This window comes from Nycticebus coucang, chromosome 3, assembly GCF_027406575.1.
Source record: "Nycticebus coucang isolate mNycCou1 chromosome 3, mNycCou1.pri, whole genome shotgun sequence".
NCBI classification, from domain to species: domain Eukaryota; kingdom Metazoa; phylum Chordata; class Mammalia; order Primates; family Lorisidae; genus Nycticebus; species Nycticebus coucang.
In genome coordinates, this window is record NC_069782.1 from 74652493 (window position 1) to 74675965 (window position 23473).

The 23473-nt window shown below is 42.7% G+C and overlaps 1 protein-coding gene across 3 annotated transcripts in view; it reads left to right on the top strand.

Moving 5' to 3' along the window:
* The window catches only part of LOC128582159 (zinc finger protein 883-like), a 67280-nt gene that overhangs the window by 37653 nt on the left and 6154 nt on the right, over nucleotides 1–23473 (top strand). For 2 of the 3 annotated variants that reach the window (XM_053585789.1, XM_053585791.1), the window contains exons 3-4: nucleotides 12402–12528; nucleotides 13281–13376. In XM_053585789.1, the coding sequence (XP_053441764.1) occupies nucleotides 12402–12528; nucleotides 13281–13376 (223 nt within the window). The remainder of the gene's footprint in view (nucleotides 1–12401; nucleotides 12529–13280; nucleotides 13377–23473) is intronic. The other variant, XM_053585790.1, reaches the window with a different exon arrangement.

Below are 23473 nucleotides of genomic sequence, written 5' to 3' on the forward strand. Positions count from 1 at the left end.
TGATAGTCCTAAACAAGTTTATTTATTTTTTTGGACTCATTTGTTTAGCTATTTTTATCAAATATGATTTATTTAACTCACCATTAATAAATGGCTTTCCTTGGTTGGCTAACAAATGAACCATTCAGAAATTCTGTGATGAAATATTCTAGGGTGGCTCCTGTGGCTCAGTGAGTAGGACGCTGGCCCCATATACTGAGGGTGGCGGGTTTGAACCCAGCCCTGGCCAAACTGCAACAAAAAATAGCTGGGTGTTGTGGCAGACGCCTGTAGTCCTAGCTACTCAAGAGGCTGAGGCAAGAGAATCACCTAAGCCCAAGAGCTGGAGGTTGCTGTGAGCTGTGACGTCACAGCACTCTACCAAGGGTGACAGAGTGAAACTCTGTCTCTTAAAAAAAAAAAGAAAAAGAAATATGTTTGAAATTTTCTTTTCTTTCCTTTTTTTCAAGACAGTCTCACTTTGTTGCCCTTGGTAGAGTGATGTGGTGTTATATAGTTCACAGCAACCTCAAACTCTTGGGCTCGAGTGATTCTCTTGCCTCAGCCTTCCGAGTAGCTAGGACTACAGGTGCTCACCACAAAGCCTAGCTATTTTTTTTTTTTTTTTAGAGATGGGGGTCTCAGATTTGCTCGGTCTCGAATTTTTTTTTTTTTTTGTAGAGACAGAGTTTTACTTTATCGCCCTTGGTAGAGTGCCGTGGCGTCACACAGCTCACAGAAACCTCTAACTCCTGGGCTTAGGTGAATCTCTTATCTCAGCCTCCAGAGTAGCTGGGACTACAGGTGCCTGCCTCAATGCCTGGCTATTTCTTTGTTGCAGTTTGGCCGGGGCCGGGTTTGAACCCATCACCCTTGGTATATGGGGCCGGTGCCCTACTCACTGAGCCACAGGCACCACCCGTTTTCTTTTTTTGAGACAGCATATCACTCTGTCACCCTGGGTAGAGCGCTATGGCATCCTAACTCACAGCAACCTCGAACCCTTGGGCTCAAGCGATCCTCTTGGCTTAGCCTTCCAAGCAGCTGGGACTATAGGTGCCTGCCACAATGCCCAGCTAGTTTTTCTAATTTAAGTAGCTGGAGATAGGATCTTTTTTTTTTTTTTTTGTGGTTTTTGGCCAGGGCTGGGTTTGAACCCACCACCTCCGGCATATGGGACCGGCGCCCTACTTCTTGAGCCACAGGCGCCGCCCTGGAGATAGGATCTTGTTCTTGCTCATGTCTCATTCTTGCTCAGGCTAGTCTCAAACTCTTGAGCTCAATCAGTCTACCTACCTTCCCCTCGCAGAGTGCTAGGAATATAGGCATGAGCCACTGCGCCCAGCTTATTTCAGAGTTTCTAATTTTTCAGACTGGTACTTTCCTGGAAGTTGGAAATAGTGTTAAATGCTTAGCATGGCGGTGTTAAGCCATATGGTGTCTTTGCATAATAAACACAACACTTAGCCATCTAATTAGATAAGAAAATAATCCACACTCCATTGTGCCTTAAAAATGTGACATTCAAAGTCCACTTTTCTTGTTTTAACATGTTATACTTTGGTAATAAAAAATAAAGTATCAGTCTCAGAGCCTGTAGTGCAGTGGTTATGGCGCCAGCCACATACACCAAGGCTGGTGGGTTCAAACCCAGCCTGGGCCAGCTAAACAGCAACAATGACAGCTACAATAAAAAATAGCTGGGTGTTGTGGCGGGTGCCTGTAGTCCCAGCTACCTGGGAGGCTGAGGCAAGAGAACCCCTTAAGCCCAAGAGTTTGAGATTACTGTGAGGCTATGGCACTCTACTGAGGGTGACATAGTGAGATTCTGTCTCAAAAATAAATAAATAAATAAATAAATAAATAAATAAAGTATCACAATATGGCATTAGGCCTGGCACTCAAAATGCAGTGATGTTATAACTGCATCCCTGTGATTTGTAGTGTGCCAGGCAACAGTGAGAGTGCCACTTAGTGTCTGTGTCAACTGCTCACTCATGCTTTTATATTGTGAAAGCAGCTGTAGATAATATACAATTCAACAAGCATGCATGTATTCTAATAAAATTATATTTATGAACACTGAAATTTGAATTTTTGAATAATCGTTACATGTATGTCACCAAATGTTCCTTTAGTAGTCTTCTCAATGAACATGTGCAGCATGCAGTGCATGGAAGTGATTAATCTTACAGTGTAATGACATGCTAAAAGGGAAAAGAAGAATCAGAAATAATTCTATAAATGGCTTACAAGTGAGGAATACACTCAATGCAATGCATGCCCTGCATGTTGGTTCTTGCCTGTAGTTCTACCATTCTGAGAAGCGGAGGCAGGAGGATTGCTTGAGCTCAGGAATTTGAGACCAGCTTGACCATAAGGAGACCTACAGAAAAATTAGGTGTGGTGGTGCATGCCTATAGTCCCAGTCACTCAGGCTAAGGCAGAGGGATCACTTGAGTTCTTCCTCAAAGCTATATTCCTCCTGGAGTTTGAGACCAGCCTGAGTAAGTGGAGACTTCGTCTCTACAAAAAAATAGAAAAAATTAGCCAGGCATGATAGTGCATGCCTGTAGTCCCAGTTACTTGGGAAGCTGAGGCAGGAGGATTGCTTGAGTCCCCAGGAGTTTGAGGTTGCAGTGAGTTATGATGATGCCACTGTACTCCAGCCCCAGAAACAGAGACCCCATGTCAAAAATAAATAAAATAAATAAAAATATAAAAAACGTAAGATTATTCCTAGCTCAGAGTCTGTACAAAATGGGACAGGTTGGTTTCCCACCTTCTGGTCTTTTCTCTGAGTTTCCTATTAAGCCATTCTCCACTCTCCATAATTATTTCTAAAATCCAAATCTGAACATGTTACTCCAGTGCTTTTACCTTTTAATTGGCTCCTCATTACCACATCTGTGATCTTACTGTGGCCAGTTTATACCTTAGGGTAGGGGTCCTCAAACTGCAGCCCATGGGCCACATGAGGCAGTGTGATTGTATTTAGTTCCCGTTTTGTTTTTTTTACTTCAAAATAAGATATGTGCAGTGTGCATAGGAATTTGTTCATAGTTTTTTTTTTTTTTTTAAACTATAGTCCTGCCCTCCAATGGTCTGAGGGACAGTGAATTGGCCCCCTGTTTAAAAAGTTTGAGGATGCCTGCCTTAGGGAGTACTTAAGAAAATCAGCATGTTAAGAGAAAATACTAGCATTTCTGTTTACGTTACTTATACCTAAAAAAAAGAAGAAATTTTATAGTGTATATGTATAAATCATGATAAAACATTTTGGAGAAGGAATTAGTCGCAAATTACTTAAAATCTTGCTCCTGTTTTTGCTTATGGATCTGTATGTTAATATAGCTCAGTCCTTTCACTAACAAACTATGCTATTTGTAGTTCCACTAAATATGCCATTTGTTTTTATGCCTCTAGGTGTTTGCTTATTGTTGGCCCTTAGTCACAGGAACACTTGACAGGTTTGAAAGGACTCAAAACTTCACTTCCTTAAAGTAGCCTTATCTCATATACAAAATAGAATCTAACACTTCTACCCCTGTGCAACTACTGCCTTTTACATTCTTCTGGCATTTCTTCTGCAAAACCTTATTGCAGGTATGTATTTTTAAATATGTCTGTCAATGATATGATGAGGTCTTTGAGAACAGGATTTTTAAAAATTCATTTTTAGGGTCTGGGCGCGGTGGCTCACGTCTGTAATCTGAGCACTCTGGGAGACTGAGGTGGGTGGATTGCCTGAGCTCAGGAGTTCAAGACCAGGCTGATCTAGAGTGAGACCTCATCTCTAAAAATAGCTGTTCATTGTGGCAGGTGCCTGTAGAGTCCCAGCTACTCTGGAGGCTGAGGCAAGAGGATCCCTTGGGCTCAAGAGTTTGAGGTTGCTGTGAGCTGTGATGCCACAGTACTATACTGAGGGTGACAAAGTGAGACTCTGTCTCATTAAAAAAAAAAAATTCATTTTTAATGTCCCTAGAAAGTGAGGGAGTTCCAGACACACTGGGGAACTTCAGTTTTTTTTTTAACTCTGTACAGTGGTGTTGAACCTCAGATTTATTTTTTCCATGAATCAAGAAATTAATACTTTGTTAGAGGACTTTTATGATTTGTTCTTCTACCACATATAATGCCAAATACAGCACAGAGTAGGTGTACTATGTATCAAGTAGCAGCAGTGAACATGGACAGGGTATAGGATTCCCAAACATTGCATGCTTTCTGTTCAGGTCACTGTAAAATAAGCACAAATATACTTTTTAATTTTTTTTTTTCCATGTTTCAGTATTACTTTAATACTATAATTTTTTTACTATCATTTTTTTTTTCCTTTTTTTTTTATTAAATCATAACTGTATACATTGATATGATCATGGGGCATCATACACTCGCTTCATAGACCATTTGACACATTTTTATCACAGTGGTTAACATAGCCTTTCTGGCGTTATCTCAGTTACTGTGCCAAAACATTTACATTCTACATTTACCAAGTTTCGCAAATACCCCTGTAAGATGCACCACAGGTGTGATCCCACCGATCCCCCTCCCTCCACCCACCCTCCCTTCCCACTTCCCCCTATTGTTAAGTTGTAGCTGGGTTATAGCTTTCATGTGAGAGTCCCAAATTAGTTTCATAGTAGGGCTGTGTACATTGGGTACTTTTTCTTCCATTCTTGGGATACTTTACTAAGAAGAATATGTTCCAGCTCCATCCATGTAAACATGAAAGAGGTAAAGTCTCCATCTTTCTTTAAGGCTGCATAGTATTCCATGGTATACATATACCACAATTTATTAATCCATTCGTGGATCGATGGGCACTTGGGCTTTTTCCATGACTTAGCTATTATGAATTGGGCTGCAATAAACATTCTGGTACAAATATCTTTGTTATGTTGTGATTTTTGGTCTTCTGGGTATATGCCCAGCAGAGGAATTACAGGATTGAATGGCAGATCTATTTTTAGATCTCTGAGTGTTCTCCATATATCTTTCCAAAAGGAATGTATTAATTTGCATTCCCACCAGCAGTGCAGAAGTGTTCCCTTTTCTCCGCATCCATGCCAACATCTCTGGTCTTGAGATTTTGTGATATAGGCTAGTCTCATTGGAGTTAGATGATATCTCAAAGTAGTTTTGATTTGCATTTCTCTGATGATTAAAGATGATGAGCATTTTTTCATATGTCTGAAGGCGTTGCGCCTGTCTTCTTCAGAGAAGTTTCTCTTCAAATCCCTTGCCCAGCCTGCGATGGGATCCCTTGTTTTTTTCTTGCTAATGCGTTTGAGTTCTCTGTGGATTCTGGTTATTAAACCTTTGTCAGAGATATACCCTGCAAATATCTTCTCCCATTCTGAGGGCTGTCTGCTTGCTCTGCTTACTGTGTTCTTAGCTGTGCAGAAGCTTTTTAGTTTGATCAAGTCCCAGTAGTGTATTTTTGAAGCTGCTTCAATTGCCCGGGGGGTTCTCCTCATGAAATACTCACCCAGACCAATTTCTTCAAGGGTTTTCCCTGCATTCTCCTCTAGTATTTTTATAGTTTCATGTTTTAAGTTTAAATCTTTAATCCAATGAGAGTCTATCTTAGTTAATGGTGAAAGGTGTGGGTCCAATTTCAGTCTTCTGCAGGTTGCCAGCCAGTTCACCCAGCACCATTTGTTAAATAGGGAATCTTTTCCCCACTGAATGTTTTTAATTGGCTTGTCAAAAATCAAATAGCGGTAAGTAGCTGGATTCATCTCTTGGTTCTCTATTCTGTTCCAGATATCTACTTCTCTGTTTTTGTGCAAATACCATGCTGTTTTGATCACTATCGATTTGTAGTAAAGTCTGAGGTCTGGTAGTGTGATTCCTCCTGTTTTGTTTTTGTTTCTGAGTAATGTCTTGGCTATTCGAGGTTTTTTCTGATTCCATATAAAACGAAGTAATGTTTTTTCAAGATCTTTAAAATATGACAATGGAGCTTTAATAGGGAGTGCGTTGAAATTATATATTGCTTTGGGTAGTATGGACATTTTGATAATGTTGATTCTTCCCAGCCATGAGCATGGTATGTTTTTCCATTTGTTAACATTTTCAGCTATTTCTTTTCTTAGAGTTTCATAGTTCTCTTTATAGAGATCTTTCACGTCTTTTGTTAGGTAAATTCCCAAATATTTCATCTTCTTTGGTACTACTGTGAATGGGATAGAGTCCTTAACTGCTTTTTCGACTTGACTGTTGTTGGTGTATATAAAGGCTACCGATTTATGAATGTTCATTTTGTAACCTGAGACGCTGCTGTATTCCTTGATCACTTCTAGGAGTTTTGTAGTAGAGTCCCTAGTGTTTTCCAGATACACAATCATATCATCTGCGAAGAGCGAAAGTTTAATCTCTTCTGACCCTATATGGATACCCTTGATCGCCTTTTCTTCCCTAATTGCGGTGGCTAAAACTTCCATTACAATGTTGAAAAGCAATGGAGACAATGGGCAGCCTTGTCTGGTTCCTGATCTGAGTGGAAATGATTCCAATTTAACTCCATTCAATATGATATTGGCTGTGGGTTTGCTGTAGATAGCCTCTATCAGTTTAAGAAAAGTCCCTTCTAGACCAATTTTCTTGAGTGTTCTGATCATGAAGGGATGCTGGATATTATCAAAAGCTTTTTCTGCATCAATTGAGAGAATCATATGGTCTTTGTTTTTTAATTTGTTTATGTGCTGAATTACATTTATAGATTAACGTATATTGAACCAGCCTTGAGACCCTGGGATAAAACCAACTTGGTCATGATGTATAATTTGTTTCATGTGTTGTTGGATTCTGTTTGTTAGGATCTTGTTGAATATTTTTGCATCTATATTCATTAGTGATATTGGTCTATAATTTTCTTTTCTTGTTGGGTCTTTTCCTGGTTTGGGGATCAGGGTGATGTTTGCTTCATAGAACGTGTTGGGTAGTCTTCCTTCTTTTTCTACATTTTGGAACAGGTTGAGTAATATAGGTACTAATTCCTCCTTAAAAGTTTGGTAGAATTCTGACGTGAAACCATCTGGTCCCGGGTTTTCTTTTTAGGGAGGTTTTGTATAGTTGATGCTATTTCTGAACTTGATATGGGTCTGTTCAACATTTCTACTTGATTCTGGTTAAGTCTTGGAAGGTGGCGTGCTTCCAAGTATCGGTCTATTTCCTTCAGATTTTCATATTTCTGAGAATAAAGTTTCTTGTAATATTCATTAAGGATTTTTTGGATTTCTGATGAGTCTGTGGTTATTTCGTCTTTGTTGTTTCTGATTGATGATATTAGAGATTTTACTCTTTTTTTCCTGATTAGGTTGGCCAGAGGTTTATCTATTTTATTGACCTTTTCAAAAAACCAGCTTTTTGATTTATTGATCTGTTGTCTTATTCTTTTGTTTTCAATTTCATTTAATTCTGCTCTAATTTTGGTTATTTCTTTTCTTCTACTGGGTTTGGGGTTGGAATGTTCTTCCTTTTCCAGTTGCGTGAGATGTCCCATTAAGTTGTTAACTTCCTCTTTTTCCGTTCTCTTGAGGAAGGCTTGCAGTGCTATAAATTTCCCTCTAAGAACTGCCTTTGCAGTGTCCCAGAGGTTCTGATAGTTTGTGTCTTCATTGTCATTTTGTTCCATAAAATTGGCGATTTCTTTCTTAATCTCATCTCTGACCCAGCTATCATTCAGCATAAGGTTATTTAACTTCCATGTTTTTGTATGGGTATGCAGATTCCTGTTGTTACTCAATTCAAGTTTTATTCCATGATGGTCCGAGAAGATGCATGGAATAATTTCTATTCCTTTAAATTTACTGAGGTTAGACTTGTGACCTAAAATGTGGTCAATTTTGGAGTAAGTTCCGTGGGCTGATGAGAAGTATGTGTATTCAGTTTTGTTGGGATGAAATATTCTGTAGATGTCTGCTAAATCTAAATATTGGATGGTTAGGTTTAAATCTAAGATTTCTTTGCTCAGCTTCTTGCTGGAGGATCGATCCAACACTGCCAAGTGAGTGTTGAAATCTCCGACGATTATGGAGCTGGAGGAAATCAAGTTACTCATGTCTGTTAGAGTTTCTCTTATAAATTGAGGTGCATTCTGGTTGGGTGCATAGATATTAATAATTGAGATCTCATCATATTGAGTATTACCCTTAACAAATATGAAGTGACCATTCTTGTCCTTCCTTACTTTTGATGCTTTAAAGCCTATTGTATCTGCGAATAAAATTGCAACACCTGCTTTTTTCTGATTACCATTTGCCTGAAATATGGATGACCATCCTTTCACCCTGAGTCTGTATTTGTCTTTTAAGTTGAGATGTGACTCTTGTATGCAACAAATATCTGGCTTGAGTTTTTGTATCCAGTCAGCTAACCTATGCCTCTTTAGAGGACAGTTTAAGCCATTCACATTGACGGAGAGTATTGATAAGTCTGGTGGAATTTTGGGTATCGAGTTTTTCAAAGGTCCAGTGGACATTTTTAATCCTTTCGCCAGTGTGGAAGTTGGAGTTTGATCCGAAGTTTCTGAGTCAGTTTACTTTTGTGGTGTAGGACTGGGTTGGTCATTGTGGAGGATAGGTCTGAGAATATCCTAAAGAGCTGGTTTACTTATGGCAAATTTTTTCAACATATGAATGTCATTGAAGTATTTAATTTCTCCATCATAGATGAAACTCAGTTTAGCTGGATACAAGATCCTGGGTTGAAAATTTTTTTGCTTTAGGAGATTAAAAGTTGATGACCAGCCTCTTCTGGCTTGAAAAGTTTCAGCAGAGAGATCTGCAGTTATTCTAATATTCTTACCTTTGTACGTTATAGTTTTCTTTCGCCGGGCTGCTTTGAGAATCTTCTCTTTCATGTTAACTTTAGTGAAGCTAATTATGATATGTCTGGGGGATGACTTATTGGGGTTGAATCGTGCTGGGGTTCTGAAGCTGTCTGCTATCTGAATTTCAGATTCTCTAGGCATGTCTGGAAAATTTTCTTTTATAATTTCATGCATAAGGGCCTCTGTGCCCTTGGAGGCCACTTCATCGTTCTCAGAAATTCCTATAATCCTTATGTTGCTTTTTTTCGAATTATCTGAGAGTTCTCTGAGTGAGTGATCCGTTTTTGCTCTCCATTTCTCTTCCTCTTTGAGAGATTGGGAGCGTTCGAAGACTTTATCTTCAATGTCAGAAATCCTTTCTTCTGCTTGCTCCATTCTGTTACTGAGGGATTCTACTGTATTTTTCATATCTTTGAGGGCTGTAAGTTCTTGCTTCAGTGTGTCTAAGTCTTTGGTGGTTTTGTCTTTAAATTCGTTAAATTCTTGAGACAATTTTTGAATTTCTCCTCGGATTCCTAATTCCGTTTTATTAATCTTGTCTGCCATCCAAATTCTGAATTCGATTTCTGACATCTCAGCCAGTTGTTTATGAATGGGATCTTCATTCACATCTGCCGTGTCTTTTCTTGGGGGGGTTGATCTATTCTGGTTATTCATGTTACCAGAGTTTTTCCACAGATTCCCCCCCATGGTTATTTTACTCCCTTTTGTTTTTCCCCTGGGGTTTTATCGGGGGCCCGTACAGTGTTGTGGCCTGAGAAACTGGGGCCCTGTCTGGTGTGGTGGAGCAAAGTGGTTCTGTCTTATTTTCAGCTGATTTCTGTTTGATCCTATTGCAACTTCTACTCTGGCTTGAAGTCTCAGCTGTGTGGAAAAATCAGCAATTAAGTCACCCCACCTGCCCACCTCTGGCCCCAGTTGGAAAGGGAGAATCAACCTTCCTACAACCATACACCCAGGGCACCACCTGAAAAGTCCTCAGTCTATTAGCCCAGTTCAAAAGGTCCGAATCTACTGTCTCAATCGGCACTTGTTTCGGGTGAGAGAGTTCAAGAGGTCTCTGGGAACTGGATCACAGGGGCCTGGTGACTCCTCTGACACAGCTCACCCCAGTGCAGCGTGGAGTCAGGAGGAGCCACCCAGCAAACAGAGCAGTCTAGGAAGGTTGACGTCTCCTTCCCCACTTTGCCCCTTCGTCAGACCCAGTCACTGGTATCTCTGCAGATGGCTAACCCAGTTGCCTGCAGTGAACAGACACTCCAGGGGTTTGCACCTGCCTGAATCGCAAGGAAGTCTGCCAGGCCCCCGTAGACTGCCGCTATCTAGCAGGAGGAGATGGGGCCTGACATCTATGAGTGTTTGATGCAGGTGATGGGAAGGAGGTGTTCACTCAGGCTTAGCCCCGTCCCTGATGGATGCTGCTAACAGAACAGAACAGAACAGAACAGACAACTTTGCGGGGTTCTGTCTCTGTTCCTGTCGAAATCGCCTACAGAAGACGAGCTGTTTTGAGTTCAAATGTCTTTGGTGTTGGAGGTTTGAGTCCGATCACCTCTCTGGGTCGGCCCCGCCCTGGAAGCTTCCCGGGTTTGTGAGCTGTGTCAGGAAATCCCCCGCTCACAGGTGGTTTCCTCTGGTTGCCCAGGGAGACAGGGGGTGTGGCCTCAGAATATCCAGAAGTGAGCGTTCTGCCGTTAAAGAAAAAACGGCTGTTGATCTACCTCCAAGGGGGTTCCGAGCCGTAGGGAGCCCGGTCGACAGCGAGCAGATTCAGTTTCTCCCAGTCTCTCGCCCGGTTGTACTGCCGCAGCTCAAGCCTTCAGGCTTCAGAGTGGGGGCGGGGTGGGAGGGAGCGGCTGGAGCCCAGAACCGCTGGGCAGCGGACGGACTCGGCTATCCCCAGTTCCCTGCCCAGCCACACGGCAGGTGTCAGGTCTCCGGACCACAGAGTGAGGGCGGGGAAGCGCCTGGAACTCAGAGCCAGCAGGGGCTCCAAGCCTAGGGAGCCTGGTCGACAGCGAGCAGATTCAGGTTCTCCGGGTCTCTCGCCCCGCAGCTCAAGCCTTCAGGCTTTAGAGTGGGGGCGGGGTGGAGGGAGTGGCTGGAGCTCAAACCGAGCAAGTCTCCGGACCCCAGAGCGAGGGCGGGGTGAACGCTGGGAGACTGGAGCCAGAGCCCAGATTCTTCCGGTCTCTTGCCTGGGTATACTGCTGCAGCTCAAGCCTTCAGGCTTCAGAGTGGGGGCGGGGTGGGAGGGAGTGGCTGGAGCCCAGAATCCCTGGGCAGCGAACAGACTCGGCTATCCCCAGTTCCCTGCCCAGCCACACAGCAGGCGTTCAGGTCTCCGGACCACAGAGTGAGGGCGGGGGAGCGCCAGGCACTCTGAGCCAGCAGGGGCTCCGAGCCTAGGGAGCCCGGTGGACAGTGAACAGATTCAGATTCTCCCGGTCTCTCGCCTGATTGTACCGCCGCAGCTCAAGCCTTTAGGCTTTAGAGTGGGGGCGGGGTGGAGGGAGTAGCTGTAGCTCAGAACCGAGCAGGCGTTCAGGTCTCCGGACCACAGAGCGAGGGCGGGGTGAACGCCGGGAGCCTGGGGCTCTCGGCAGCAAGGAAATTCAGATTCTTCCCGTCTCTCGCCTGGTTGTACTGCCGTAGCTCAAGCCTTCAGGCTTCAGAGTGGGGGCAGGGTGGGAGGGAGCGGCTGGAGCCCAGAACCGCTGGGCAGCGAACAGACTCGGCTATCCCCAGTTCCCTGCCCAGCCACATGGCAGGCGTTCAGGTCTCCAGACCACAGAATGAGGGCGGGGGGAGCGCCAGGCACTCAGAGCAGCTGGTAGCGAGTTCGACTCAGCTATATGCCTGGAGGTATTGTTGCCCAAGGAGGGCTGCTGCACCTCTCCTCGGGGAAGTGCCACCCTGGTGAGGGTCTCCCTCCGCTGACTGTCCTAACCTCTCTCCCATGCCCCAGAAACAGTGCTGACCAGCCGCAGCTCAGGGACTGTCCTCTCCCCTTTAGAAGCCTCCCAAGAAGCAGCTCAGGGACTGTCCTCTCCCCTTTAGGAGCCACCCAAGAATCCGAACTCCTGGGGGACAGGCTTTCAGACCTCCGAGAGAGTGGAGGGAAGTGCTGGGTACTCAGAGTCACCGGCAAAGGAAATTTACAGATTTATACAGTTTTATGCCTGGCAGGATAACGCCTAGGCCTCCTAGTAAGGGAGGTAGGTCTAGTTTGTAGTAGGTCTTTCCCGTGAAGTGTAGTGGGATGGCCTTTGATTTCTGCCCTTTTGTTTGTGGGACCCTTAAGCCGATCAGGTGGGGAGGGGGGACTCCCGTCCGCTTGGTGATGGGTTTTGTACCTTTTGTTTGCTTCCTTGTGATCGCAGCTCTCCTCAGTGGGGTTGATGTGCGTTCTTCAACTTTCTCGCTTGGTGTTGCTGGAGTCCATCAGGTTATTTGCTAAATTTTTGTCCCCTAACTCTCCTTCAGGACAGGAGCCTCTATGGAAAGCTGGCTTCAGTCCGCTATCTTCCCATCATCCCCTGACTTTTTAATTTTTAAATAAATATACTTTATCTTTTAGGTATTAGTGTCATTCAAGGATGTGACTGTGGGCTTTAACCAGGAGGAGTGGCAGCACCTGGACCCTGATCAGAGGGCCCTGTACAGGGATGTGATGCTGGAGAACTACGGCCACCTCGTCTCACTGGGTAAGGATTGTGTTATATGTAATCCCAAATAACATTTCTTTTTTCTTTTTTAGCTGGTGATATGTGGGATCTTTTGTAGAAATTAATGATCTTTAGCATTGAAATGTAGTGTTCAAAGGTGACTTCTGGGCTGTAACTATAAGGTGATTGATCCCTTTTGGTCACTAGAAACATTTTCTCCCATCTCCTAGTGAAAAATTTAAGTTGCCTTATTCTTTCCTTCATTTTTTTTTTTTTTTTTTGAGACAGAGTCTCACTATGTTGCCCTTGGTAGAGTGCCGTGATTTTACAGCTCACAGCAACCTCAAACTTTTGGGCTTAAGCAATTCTCTTGCCTCAGCCTCCAAGTAGCTGGGACTATAAGCGCTTGCCACAATGCCCAGCTTTTTTTTGTTGTAATTGTCATTGTTGTTTTGCAGGCCCTGGCGGGGTTTGAACCCACCTGCTTCGGTGTATGTGGCTGGCACCCTACTCGCCAAGCCAAGTCACCTTATTCTTGTATAGCTCCTGAAGCTGTACCTTTTTTCATTAGAGGGCTTGAAACCCAAGTCTTTTATTTTTTATTTTTTTAAGAGACAGAGTTTCACTTTGTTGCCCTCGGTAGAGTGCTGTGGCATCACAGCTCACAGCAACCTCCAGCTCTTGGGCCTAGCCCATTCTCTTGCCTCAGCCTCCTGAGTAGCTGGGACCACAGGCGCCCACCATAACGCCTAGCGACTGAAACCCAAGTCTTGAGTCATTTCTATTCACAGGGTGTTGCTTTACCAAGCCAGAGGTGGTTTTCAAGTTGGAGCAAGGACAGGAGCCATGGATAGTAGAGGAAGAGTCCCCACACGAGAACCACCCAGGTGAGTTAGAAATAGCTGTAAGCCAAATGATATTGGATCCTCATCCATTCAGGTGATGGGCCTTTGAGGTTTTTCTAGGAATTTTTTGTTTAGAGGGACCACTTTCAGGCCTAGAATAACTAGCTTGTTTTTCTTAGATACATATAACATTCTTGTGGGTAATGCTGTCATAGCTGAATGATTGGGAGTTTTCACTTAAATGTTTTTTGAGATGGAGTTTTGCTCTGTCACCTAGGCTAGAGTACAATGGCATCATCATAGCTCCCCGCAACCTCAAACTCCTGGGCTCAAGTAATCCTGTCTGAGGCTCCCAAGTAGCTAGGACTACAGGTGCAATACCACCATACCTGGCTAATTTTTTCTATTTATTTATTTATTTATTTTAGTAGAAATGGGGTCTCCTCTTGCTCAGGCTGGTCTCAAACTTGAGCTCAAGAGATCCTCCTGCCTCTGCCTCCCAGAATGTTTATAGGTGTGATCCATGATGCCCAGCCTTCACTTAAATTTTTTAAACAAGTTACCATTCTTAGTGTTTACAAAATCTAATATTTGCCTGTCTCATTTTAGACCTTTTGTCTATTACTTTTCTTTTAATTATGTATTATTTTAATTGCATATCCCTTATTCATTTAACAAATATTAAATTATTAATTTACGCTGCCAGTTATGTCTATGAGCTGTAGACATACAATGATCCTGCTATTATAGAGTTTTTTTTCATTTTGGAGTAGAGGAGAGTAAAATTGGTATGATAGCAAATGTTTTTAAAATACACTTTTGGGGTCAAAATCAGAACACAAATTTTAGTGATGTGAGGAAGTGTGTAGCCATATGGTCTCTGAATATTCTAGGCATTGGAGGATTTTGAGTAAACAAGTGACAGGATCTGATTCATCTCTCTCTGGTTTCTAGGAAGAGAATATGCCATTGAGGGAGGTCTTTGGAGGGTGAAGCAGCAGTAAAAGCTGGTAGTCTATCACTGCCTGGTGAGGCTTTACACTAGCTTGGGAGTTGTGGAGGTTATGCAAAGTATATGGGTTCTGGATATATTTTGAAGGTATTCTCAAAATAGGATTTGTTAGATAGAGATATGATTTTTTCAGTTGGGGAAAAATGGGGAGAATAGTGCTGGAATAAGAATGTAGGCAAATCTAAATGGGATTATAGGCGTGAGCCACTGCACTTGGCTCAGCTCCAGGTATTTTAAAAATTACAGTAAGTAAATGTGAACTAAATTCTGATAAAAGAGATACTCAAGTTGGATTTTTAGAACGCATAGGCTTTTTGTGAGTTATACCTAAAACAAACATGAAACACTAGAATATAAAAGGAGTAAACATATAGAGCCAAATACTAAAGAAAATAGAATTGGGATATTGAAACAGATAAAGACAAGAGCAGTGTAAGATGAGAAATTTTATTGGGATAAAAATGGTCGCTACTCAAAGATAAATGTTTCATCACCAAAGGGAGAAATAACAGTTCTAAAACAATAGATTAAGCCAGGTGTGGTAGCTCATGCTTATAATCCCAGCACTTTGGAAGGCTGGGGCAGGATTCGAGGCTAGGATTTGAGACCAGCTTGAGCAGCAGAGTGAGACCTGTGTCAACAAAAAATTAAAAAAATTAGCTGGGGGCGGCGCCTGTGGCTCAGTCGGTAAGGCGCCGGCCCCATATACCGACGAGGGTGGCGGGTTCAAACCCGGCCCCGGCTAAACTGCAACCAAAAAATAGCTGGGCATTGTGGCAGGCGCCTGTAGTCCCAGCTACTTGGGAGGCTGAGGCAAGAGAATCGCTTAAGTCCAGGAGTTGGAGGTTGCTGTGAGCTATATGATGCCATGGCACTCTACCAAGGGCCATAAAGTGAAACTCTGTCTTTACAAAAAAAAAAAAAAAAATTAGCTGGGCATATTAGTGCCTGCCTGTATTCTGATTACCCTGCAGTCTGAGGTAGGAGAATCACATGAACCCAGGGGTTTGAGGTTGCCGTGAGCTATGATAGTGCCACTGGACTCCAGCCAAGATGACAGAGTTAAGACCCTATCTCTAAAAATAGCTTTAAAGAAAATTTGGTAGAACCAGAGAGAGATGCCAAATATACCGAGATTGCAGTATATCCCTTTCCATTATTGATAAAGCAAGCATAAATTTTTTTTTTTTTTGAGACAGAGTCTCTCTTGTCGCCCTCGGTAGAGTCCTGTGGTGTTACAGCTCACAGCAACCTCCAACTTTTGGGCTCAAGCAATTCTCTTGTCTCGCCTCTCAAGTAGCTTGGACTACAGGTGCCCACCACAACACCCGGCTATTTTTAGGGAGGGAGTCTAGCTCTTGCTCAAGCTGGTCTCAAACCTGTGAGCTTGGGCATTCCACCCGCCTCAGGCTCCCAGAGTGCTGGGATTATAGGCATGAGCCACTGTGCCTGGCCTATAGTTAGGATCTTAACAGCATCCAAATTTCTCTAACAGCACAGCTATAACGTTACACTGGTGCCATCTTCCTCTGAGAAGATACATTTGACACACTCATTCAGGACTTAAAAATACTGAAAAAGGAGTTCACAAAAAAGAGGTCCCCACACACATTGCATAGACCTGCCACCTCTGTTAAATTCCTAAAAATTAAAGGGCCATGTCATCTCTGATATTGTTTAGAAATAGATACTAACCTTCTTAGCAATGTTAATTCAAATATCTTTTAATCCTCTTTGGGATCTAGAGCAACATATTTCCCATTTATAAGTTTTAGTTAATTTCTTTTTTTTTTTTTTTAGGACAGAGTCTCACTTTATTGCCCTTGGTAGAGTGCCATGGCGGTCACAGCTTAATGCAACCTCCAACTCCTGGGCTTAGGCGATTCTCCTGCCTCAGCCTCCCGAGTAGCTGGGACTACAGGCGTCCCCCACAACACCTGGCTATTTTTTCGTTGCAGTTTGGCTGGGGCCAGGTTCGAACCCACCACCCTTGGTATATGGGGCCGGCCGGCGCCCTACCACTGAGCCACAAGCACCACCAAGTTTTACTCAATTTCATTGATTCTGTTATTTGCAAGTCAGCCCAGTTGAGTGGGTTCATTTTAACAAAAGGCTTTGGAATTTCCACATTGTAAAGCAGTAGGGGTCTCATTAATGTCCTCAGACTCTTTTGCTATAGGGGCTTTAGCAGCTTCCTCTCATGCCTCCTGAGGGCTGTATATCACCCTTGAGCTTCTAAACTGTCCTCTCTGGCACTGTTCAATACATCATTAGAGCAACAATTGCTGGCTATATACTCGGCTCTCTTAGAAATAGAGGCATTTAGGGGTCCATCCATACCCAGCTGTCCATTGTGCCTTAGATCATGGATGCAGTACCCCACAGGTTCTGCACAGCTAGCAAGGCCTCCTTGGCCCCTTTGCCTTACCCCACTTGCGGGAGGGATTGCCTTCCTTTGTCCTCAGTCTCTGGCTAGATGTGCTGGTCCTCCCTCTCCCAAACTTCTGGGGTACCTGGGTAGCCCCTTGAGATTGAGTGAACAGAAATAAGGTTTTCTAGACTTTCTGGATGTCTTTACCACATATGGTGAAGCTCAGTGGCATGTTGTTGCTTTCCATTCTTTAACCAGGATGTCCTTCATCAAGCGCAGGACCCAGGAGCCAGCACCAGTGGCCACATTCAGGCAGTAATCCTGGCACCAGATGCCCTGGCCAAAAATGGCTCTACGGGTACATTTTTATGATCTCTTGGACCTTTGCTATTTGAGTTGCCCCCTTTAGGGTAAAGACCATTGGAATTCTCTTGCTTCACAGATACCCACAATCTAAATCAAAGTAGCAAATTATCTTTACATATATTAAAGGCTCTAATATAAGGCCTCACCAGGACACACCTTACTGACCAGACAGTTCTTACAGTGACCAATGCACTTCTCAGAATACTCAATGGTGAGCTTTTGAAAAGGGTATTCAATATAAATTCTACCTCCCATCTAGGCACCAGACAACTGGTTTAATTAGGAGGTGTAACACTCCTTAAAGAACTCTAAATAAAGTGGCAAGTAGGCCCCTTGCTGTGTGTCACTGTTGCCACAGGCATTGATTAAATTTATGCCTCCTGGGTCCTTACCTCCCTATACCGATGCTGCAGTGGTTTCCTAGTTGTCCTCAGTGGCCATAAAGAGGGACACTTAAAGTTTATGTTTTTGATACCTACCTTATGTTTTTGATGCCTTCTTTTTCCTAGTTGAGTACTTTCTTCACTTCCTAGGGGGAGGCATTTCTATGTCCTAGAAGTCTCAGTCATCACCTGGTTTAAACTGATGTTAGTTTAACCTCCATAAGTGCATATTCACATCTTGTCCTCCATGTTTGGATTTCTATACTTGGTACCTGGAACAAAGCTTTATTATCCCATTTTAACATACTATCTGTTAGGTGGATGCATGGTGATTCCTAGGACTCTTCCCTCTTTGCATCTTTAAAACTTCTCATGCACAGGGCGGTGCCTGTGGCTCAGTGGGTAGGGCACTGGCCCCATACACCCAGGGTGGCAGGTTCAAACCCATCTCTGGCCAAACTGCAACAAAAAAAGTAGCCGGGTGTTGTGGCAGGCGCCTGTAGTCCCAGCTACTCGGGAGGCTGAGGGAAGAGAATCACCTAAGCCCAAGAACTGGAGGTTGCTGTGAGCTGTGATGCCATAGCACTCTACTGAGGGCGATAAAGTGAGACTCTGTCTCTACAAAAAAAAAACCCCAAAACTTCTCATGTACTTTCTGTTCAGTCATGTAGTAATTCTCTCCGTGCATTGTTCACAACTCTCTTGTATGTTCACAAGACTTGAAGCTTGTGACTCCCAAATTATATCACTGTCTCATCTGTCCTGTTTGCTCTTGAGTCCTACAGTATTTTACCTACCTACATTAAATCCCTCTTGGGTTCTAATCCATACTTACTCAATATAGCAAAAGCTAAAAAATAGAATTAAACCTCACAAATCTTAAATTTTCACTTCCCATTTATTGTAATTTTTTTTGTCTTAGCCTCTCTATAAATTAGATACTATAATTTTTATTAGGTCTACTATAATTGACAAAAGGAAAATCCCTTTAAATGTTTCAGCTCTAACACTCTCAATGTTTATTAGGTCTACTATAATTGACAAAAGGAAAATCCCTTTAAATATTTCAGCTCTAACACTCTCAATGTTCTTTGGCGGTTCTTGTTTTACTTTTGTAAAGTGGCTTCTAAATATCCTTATGTTCTCACTTTCCCTGACGTTGCCCGAACCCTTAGGGTGCCTAGGTGCATCTGATTCATAATATGGATCAGACTCTATTCAATTTAAAGCTTACCTTGATGTTAGCCTGATAGGATAAACCTGTGATTGCCCTGTTACCTAACACTTAAAATGTAGGGTCCTCTTTAACAAGCATCTAAGATGGCCACATGTAGCCTCACCAAATTAATTCTTCTCTCTTTGTCTCTGAGAGGTCCCTCAAACCACAGTGCTCGTCACCTTGCTTGTACCTTTCATGCTAGTGTGTATCTTCCTGGTCCATATGGTTAAATGCATCACTTGGTGAAAGGTGCTTGAAACAGTGCCTGGCATGTAGTAAAAGTGCTACATACCTCGGTGTTGAATATCACTGTGATTACCTTTGAAGTACTCCCTTTCGGGAGTTATGCACCAGTGCCACCACTTAGTCCACAATTTTGAAAGCAATTTTGGAACTCATTTTCTAGAATGGGCATCAAAGCTGTTGTATTACCCTTTATGTCCTGAATGTCATCAAAGTGTTTTCCTTTTTTTTTTTTTTTTTGTAGAGACAGAGTCTCACTTTATGGCCCTCGGTAGAGTGCCGTGGCCTCACACAGCTCACAGCAACCTCCAACTCCTGGGCTTCAGCGATTCTCTTGCCTCAGCTTCCCGAGTAGCTGGGACTACAGGCGCCCGCCACAACGCCTGGCTATTTTTTTGTTGTAGTTTGGCCGGGGCTGGGTTTGAACCCGCCACCCTCGGCATATGGGGCCAGTGCTCTGCTCACTGAGCCATGGGCACCGCCCGTGTTTTCCTTTCAATATTTCCTTTATCTTCCAGTAAAGAAAAAAAGTCACGGTAGGCCAGATCAGGTGAGTAGGGAGAGTATTCCAAATGTGTTTACTGCCTAAAAACTCCCTCACAGACATTGCTGTATGAGCTGGTGCATCATCGTGATGCAAAAGACATGAGTTCTTGGCCAAAATTTTCAGTTAAGATTTTCCTGTTTCTCTATTGATGTTTGCCTGGTCTGCTGTGCTTTTCTCAGCTGATTTTGATGCACAATTTCATGAATTTTTGCTTTGGTTTTGTCAGTTTTGCTCATTACTGGTTGCTCGGACTTCATCAGGGGCATTTTCTTTTCAAAAAACATTTAATCCATTTGTCAAGCCATTTTCTTCATGGCATTATCCCCATAAGTTTAGATGAGTTTAGACTGTCTCTGATTTCATTTCTGCTCTTGCCAAGTTTAATAACAAATTTACAAATGTTTGTTCGTTGATACAATTGAACCTCTAACATTCTTGCAGTGACACACAAAAACATGCAACAAGCAAGATAATCACTGCACGGGGACCCTGAACACAACCATGAGACACTGATATGAAAGGTTGTGAAACCTTATTGAGTTGTTTGTATAGTGCTGGCAATGTAAGTGAATGGAGGCAAGTTTGTGAACTTAATTGTCAGACTCGTACATCCACAGATTTATCCATTCAGATAATTGAAAGAAGATTGGGGGTATCCCTGATACCTGGCCAGGAGCTTAGGGTGTATTTGTGACAGAAGAAAAAAAAGTAACATTGAAATATTTTAAAATTCATTTGGAAAGGAATATTTGGTATAGACTAATGCTATGCCAAGTGATACAGTTAATATCACCACTTTTTAACTAGAAAGGTTTAAGCATATTTTCTTGATATTATGAGATAGTTGCCATTTCTTGAAGGCCATGCAGCTCCTGAGTAGGGCTAAGATCAAAAAGCACACCCAAGTAGGTGGGTATAAATGTAGGCCTGTGGGGTGGTGCCTATGCTCAGTGGGTAGGGTGCTGGCCACGTACACAGAGGCTGGCAGTTGGAACCCAGGACCAGCTAAAACAACAATGACAACTGCAACAGCAACAAAAAAATAGCCAGGTGTTGTGGTGGACACCTGTAGTCCAGCTCAGGCAGGAGAATCGCTTAAACCCAAGAGTTTGAGGTTGCTGTGAGCTATGATGCCACCGCACTCTACCCAGGGCGACAGCTTGAGATTCTGTCTCCAAAAGAAAAAAATGTAGCCCTGTGGTTGCGGGTAAGCAACTTATAGATTAACCGTGTAGATTGTGGAGTGCAAAGGATAGTGTTATAGGTATAAGGAATGATTGCCAGTAGCAAATAGAATCCACTTAGCGGATTTGGTCTGTCAGAGTGAGGACATTATCTGTTGTATTTCTTGATACTTTGGGACAGTAAGCTTAGGGATGGATGTTGTAGATTTTTGAGCATATAATTGGCAATATTATAAATGTGGGTAGGAACAGGGCGATAGCTGTCACAGTCAGAACTTTTCACAGTTACAGAATTCTCATGACTCAGTAGTTACGTTCTTTCTAGAAAGTCACCCCAAGCACCGAATTACTGAATACTGAAACATTACTCCTAGGAGAAATGCTGGGTTAAGTTCCTTCCAGCCTCTGTGCACAACATTTTTTGGTCAGCTGATACATAATCTTGCTTTATATTAGTTTCTTTTTAAAGGTACCATATTTAATATATATTGTTGATTTATTAACATTGAACTCATGGACAACAGTACTACAACTCATGCCTGAATAAAGCTTATTTAACACACATAGTTTCTGTATAAGGTACATCTAAGCCTTCTCATATTAGGAACCCTAGGGACAGGACAACAACTAGGAAGCCATTTTATTTTATTTTATTTTAATTTGTTTATGTTTTTGAGACAGAGTCTCACTTTGTCACTCTTGGTAGAGTGCTGTGGTGTCATAGTTCACAGCAACCTCAACTCTTGGGCTCGAGCGATTATCTTGTCTCAGCCTCCCAAGTAGCCAGGACCATAGGTCCCCGCCACAACACTCGACTATTTTTAGAGATGGGTCTTGCTCTTTCTCAGGCTGATCTTGAACCTGTGAGCTTAGGCAATCCACAAGCCTCAGCCTTCCAAGGATTACAGGCGTGAGCCACTATGCCCCATTCAGTAGCCATTTTATTTTATTTTATTTTTTTTCAGAGTCCCAGATTCAGCTTTATTACCTAATATAAGTCTAATCTCTGGAACACTAAAATTGACTGTTCCAAAGTTAATTAAAAACACAGTTTACAAATATTTAATATCTTGTGAAAAGCATTTCCAAGATTTTTAATTATTCAGTAGCCATTTTAAACAGTGAAAATCCACAAAGCTGAAAAAAAGTACTAAATATACCATGAAAAGGACACTTATGTGTAGAATGAGAACTGAAACAAGAAGGTAAATAGAGCATTGTCTGGAATGTATACTGTGTGACTGAAATTTTTCGGTGCTGTGCACATGCATATCTTCTGACCACAAAAGCACCAAGAGTCTTGGTTTTGGGTTTACAAATAAAATGTAATGAGTAGATGAATTTGCAGTCACAGAATACAGAAATCATGAGGAATAACCATAAAGATTAATCAAGATTCTAGACTAGGTTGAAAGTATGATTTTTTTTTTTTTTTTTTGAGACAGAACCTCAACTGTCACCCTGGGTAGAGTGCTGTGGCATCACAGCTCACAGCAACCTCCAACTCCTGGGCTCAAGTGATTCTCCTGCCTCCGCATCCCAAGTAGCTGGGACTACAGGCACCCGCCACAATGCCTGGCTATTTTTTTTGTTGTTTGGCAGCCCTGGGCTGGATTTGAACCCACCAGCTCAGGTGTATGTGGCTGGCGCCTTAGCCGCTTGAGCCACAGGTGCCGAGCATGAAAGTGTGATCTTTAAAGAAGTTCACACAGGAAAGAGAAACCAGAAATGATGAAATAAATAATAAGTACTTGGTTTACATATAGGAAAAGTGAAGGATTAGGGTTGTGTGAGGGGCAAGACGTGATGAAAGAAGCAAATCAAAAGAAATAGGTTTAACAGGTTCATTAATGAACAAGGGTGGTAAAAGAAAATGAAGATACAATAGCAAAATAAAACTGTGCCCCAGGCTCGGTATCCGTAGCTCAGTGGTTAGGGCACTGGCCACATACGCTGAAATTGGCAGGTTCGAACATGGCCTGGGCCTGCTAAACAACAATGACAACTGCAACAATAACAAAATAGCCGGGTGTTGTGGTGGGCGCCTATAGTCCCAGCTACATGGGAGGCTGAGGCAAGAGAATCGCTTAAGCCCAAGAGTTTGAGGTTGCTGTGAGCTGTGCGGCCACAGCACTCTACTGAGGGTGACATAGTGAAACTCTGTATCAAAAATAAAAAAGCACCTGATTTTGCTCATAGTGTAAGTGTACTTTTTTTTTTTTTTTTATATTGGGGTTCCATGTGAAGCAGAGCTATAATGAGAATTACAGTCTGGGCAATAGGATTTTTCTTTCTTTCTTTTTTTTTTTTGCAGTTATTTTTGGCTGGGGCTGCGTTTCAACCCACCACCTCCCGTATATGGGGCTGGCGCCCTACTCCTTTGAGCCACAGGCGCCGCCCTAGGATTTTTCTTTTGAACGTGGGAAATTACTGCTCTGACATATTACAGTTTGGTATTGGTGAGTGAACAGAAAAGAGTATTGAAAAGTTAGATGCATGTGTTTTATTTTTATTTATATATTTATTTTTTGAGTCTTTGTTGCCCTCAGTAGAGTGCTGTGGCATCATAGTTCACGGCAACCTCCGACTCTTGGGCTCAAGTGATTCTCTTGCCTCAGTCTCCCGAGTAGCTGGGAGCACCTACCACAACATCTGCTGTTTCTTTGTTTTGGGGGTTTTTTTAAAGACAGAGTCTCACTGTGTTGCCCTTGGTAGAATGCTGTGGCTTTACAGCTCACAGCAACTTTAAACTCTTGGGCTTAAGTCATTCTCTTGCCTCAGCCTCCCTAGTAGCTGGCACTACAGGAGCCTGCC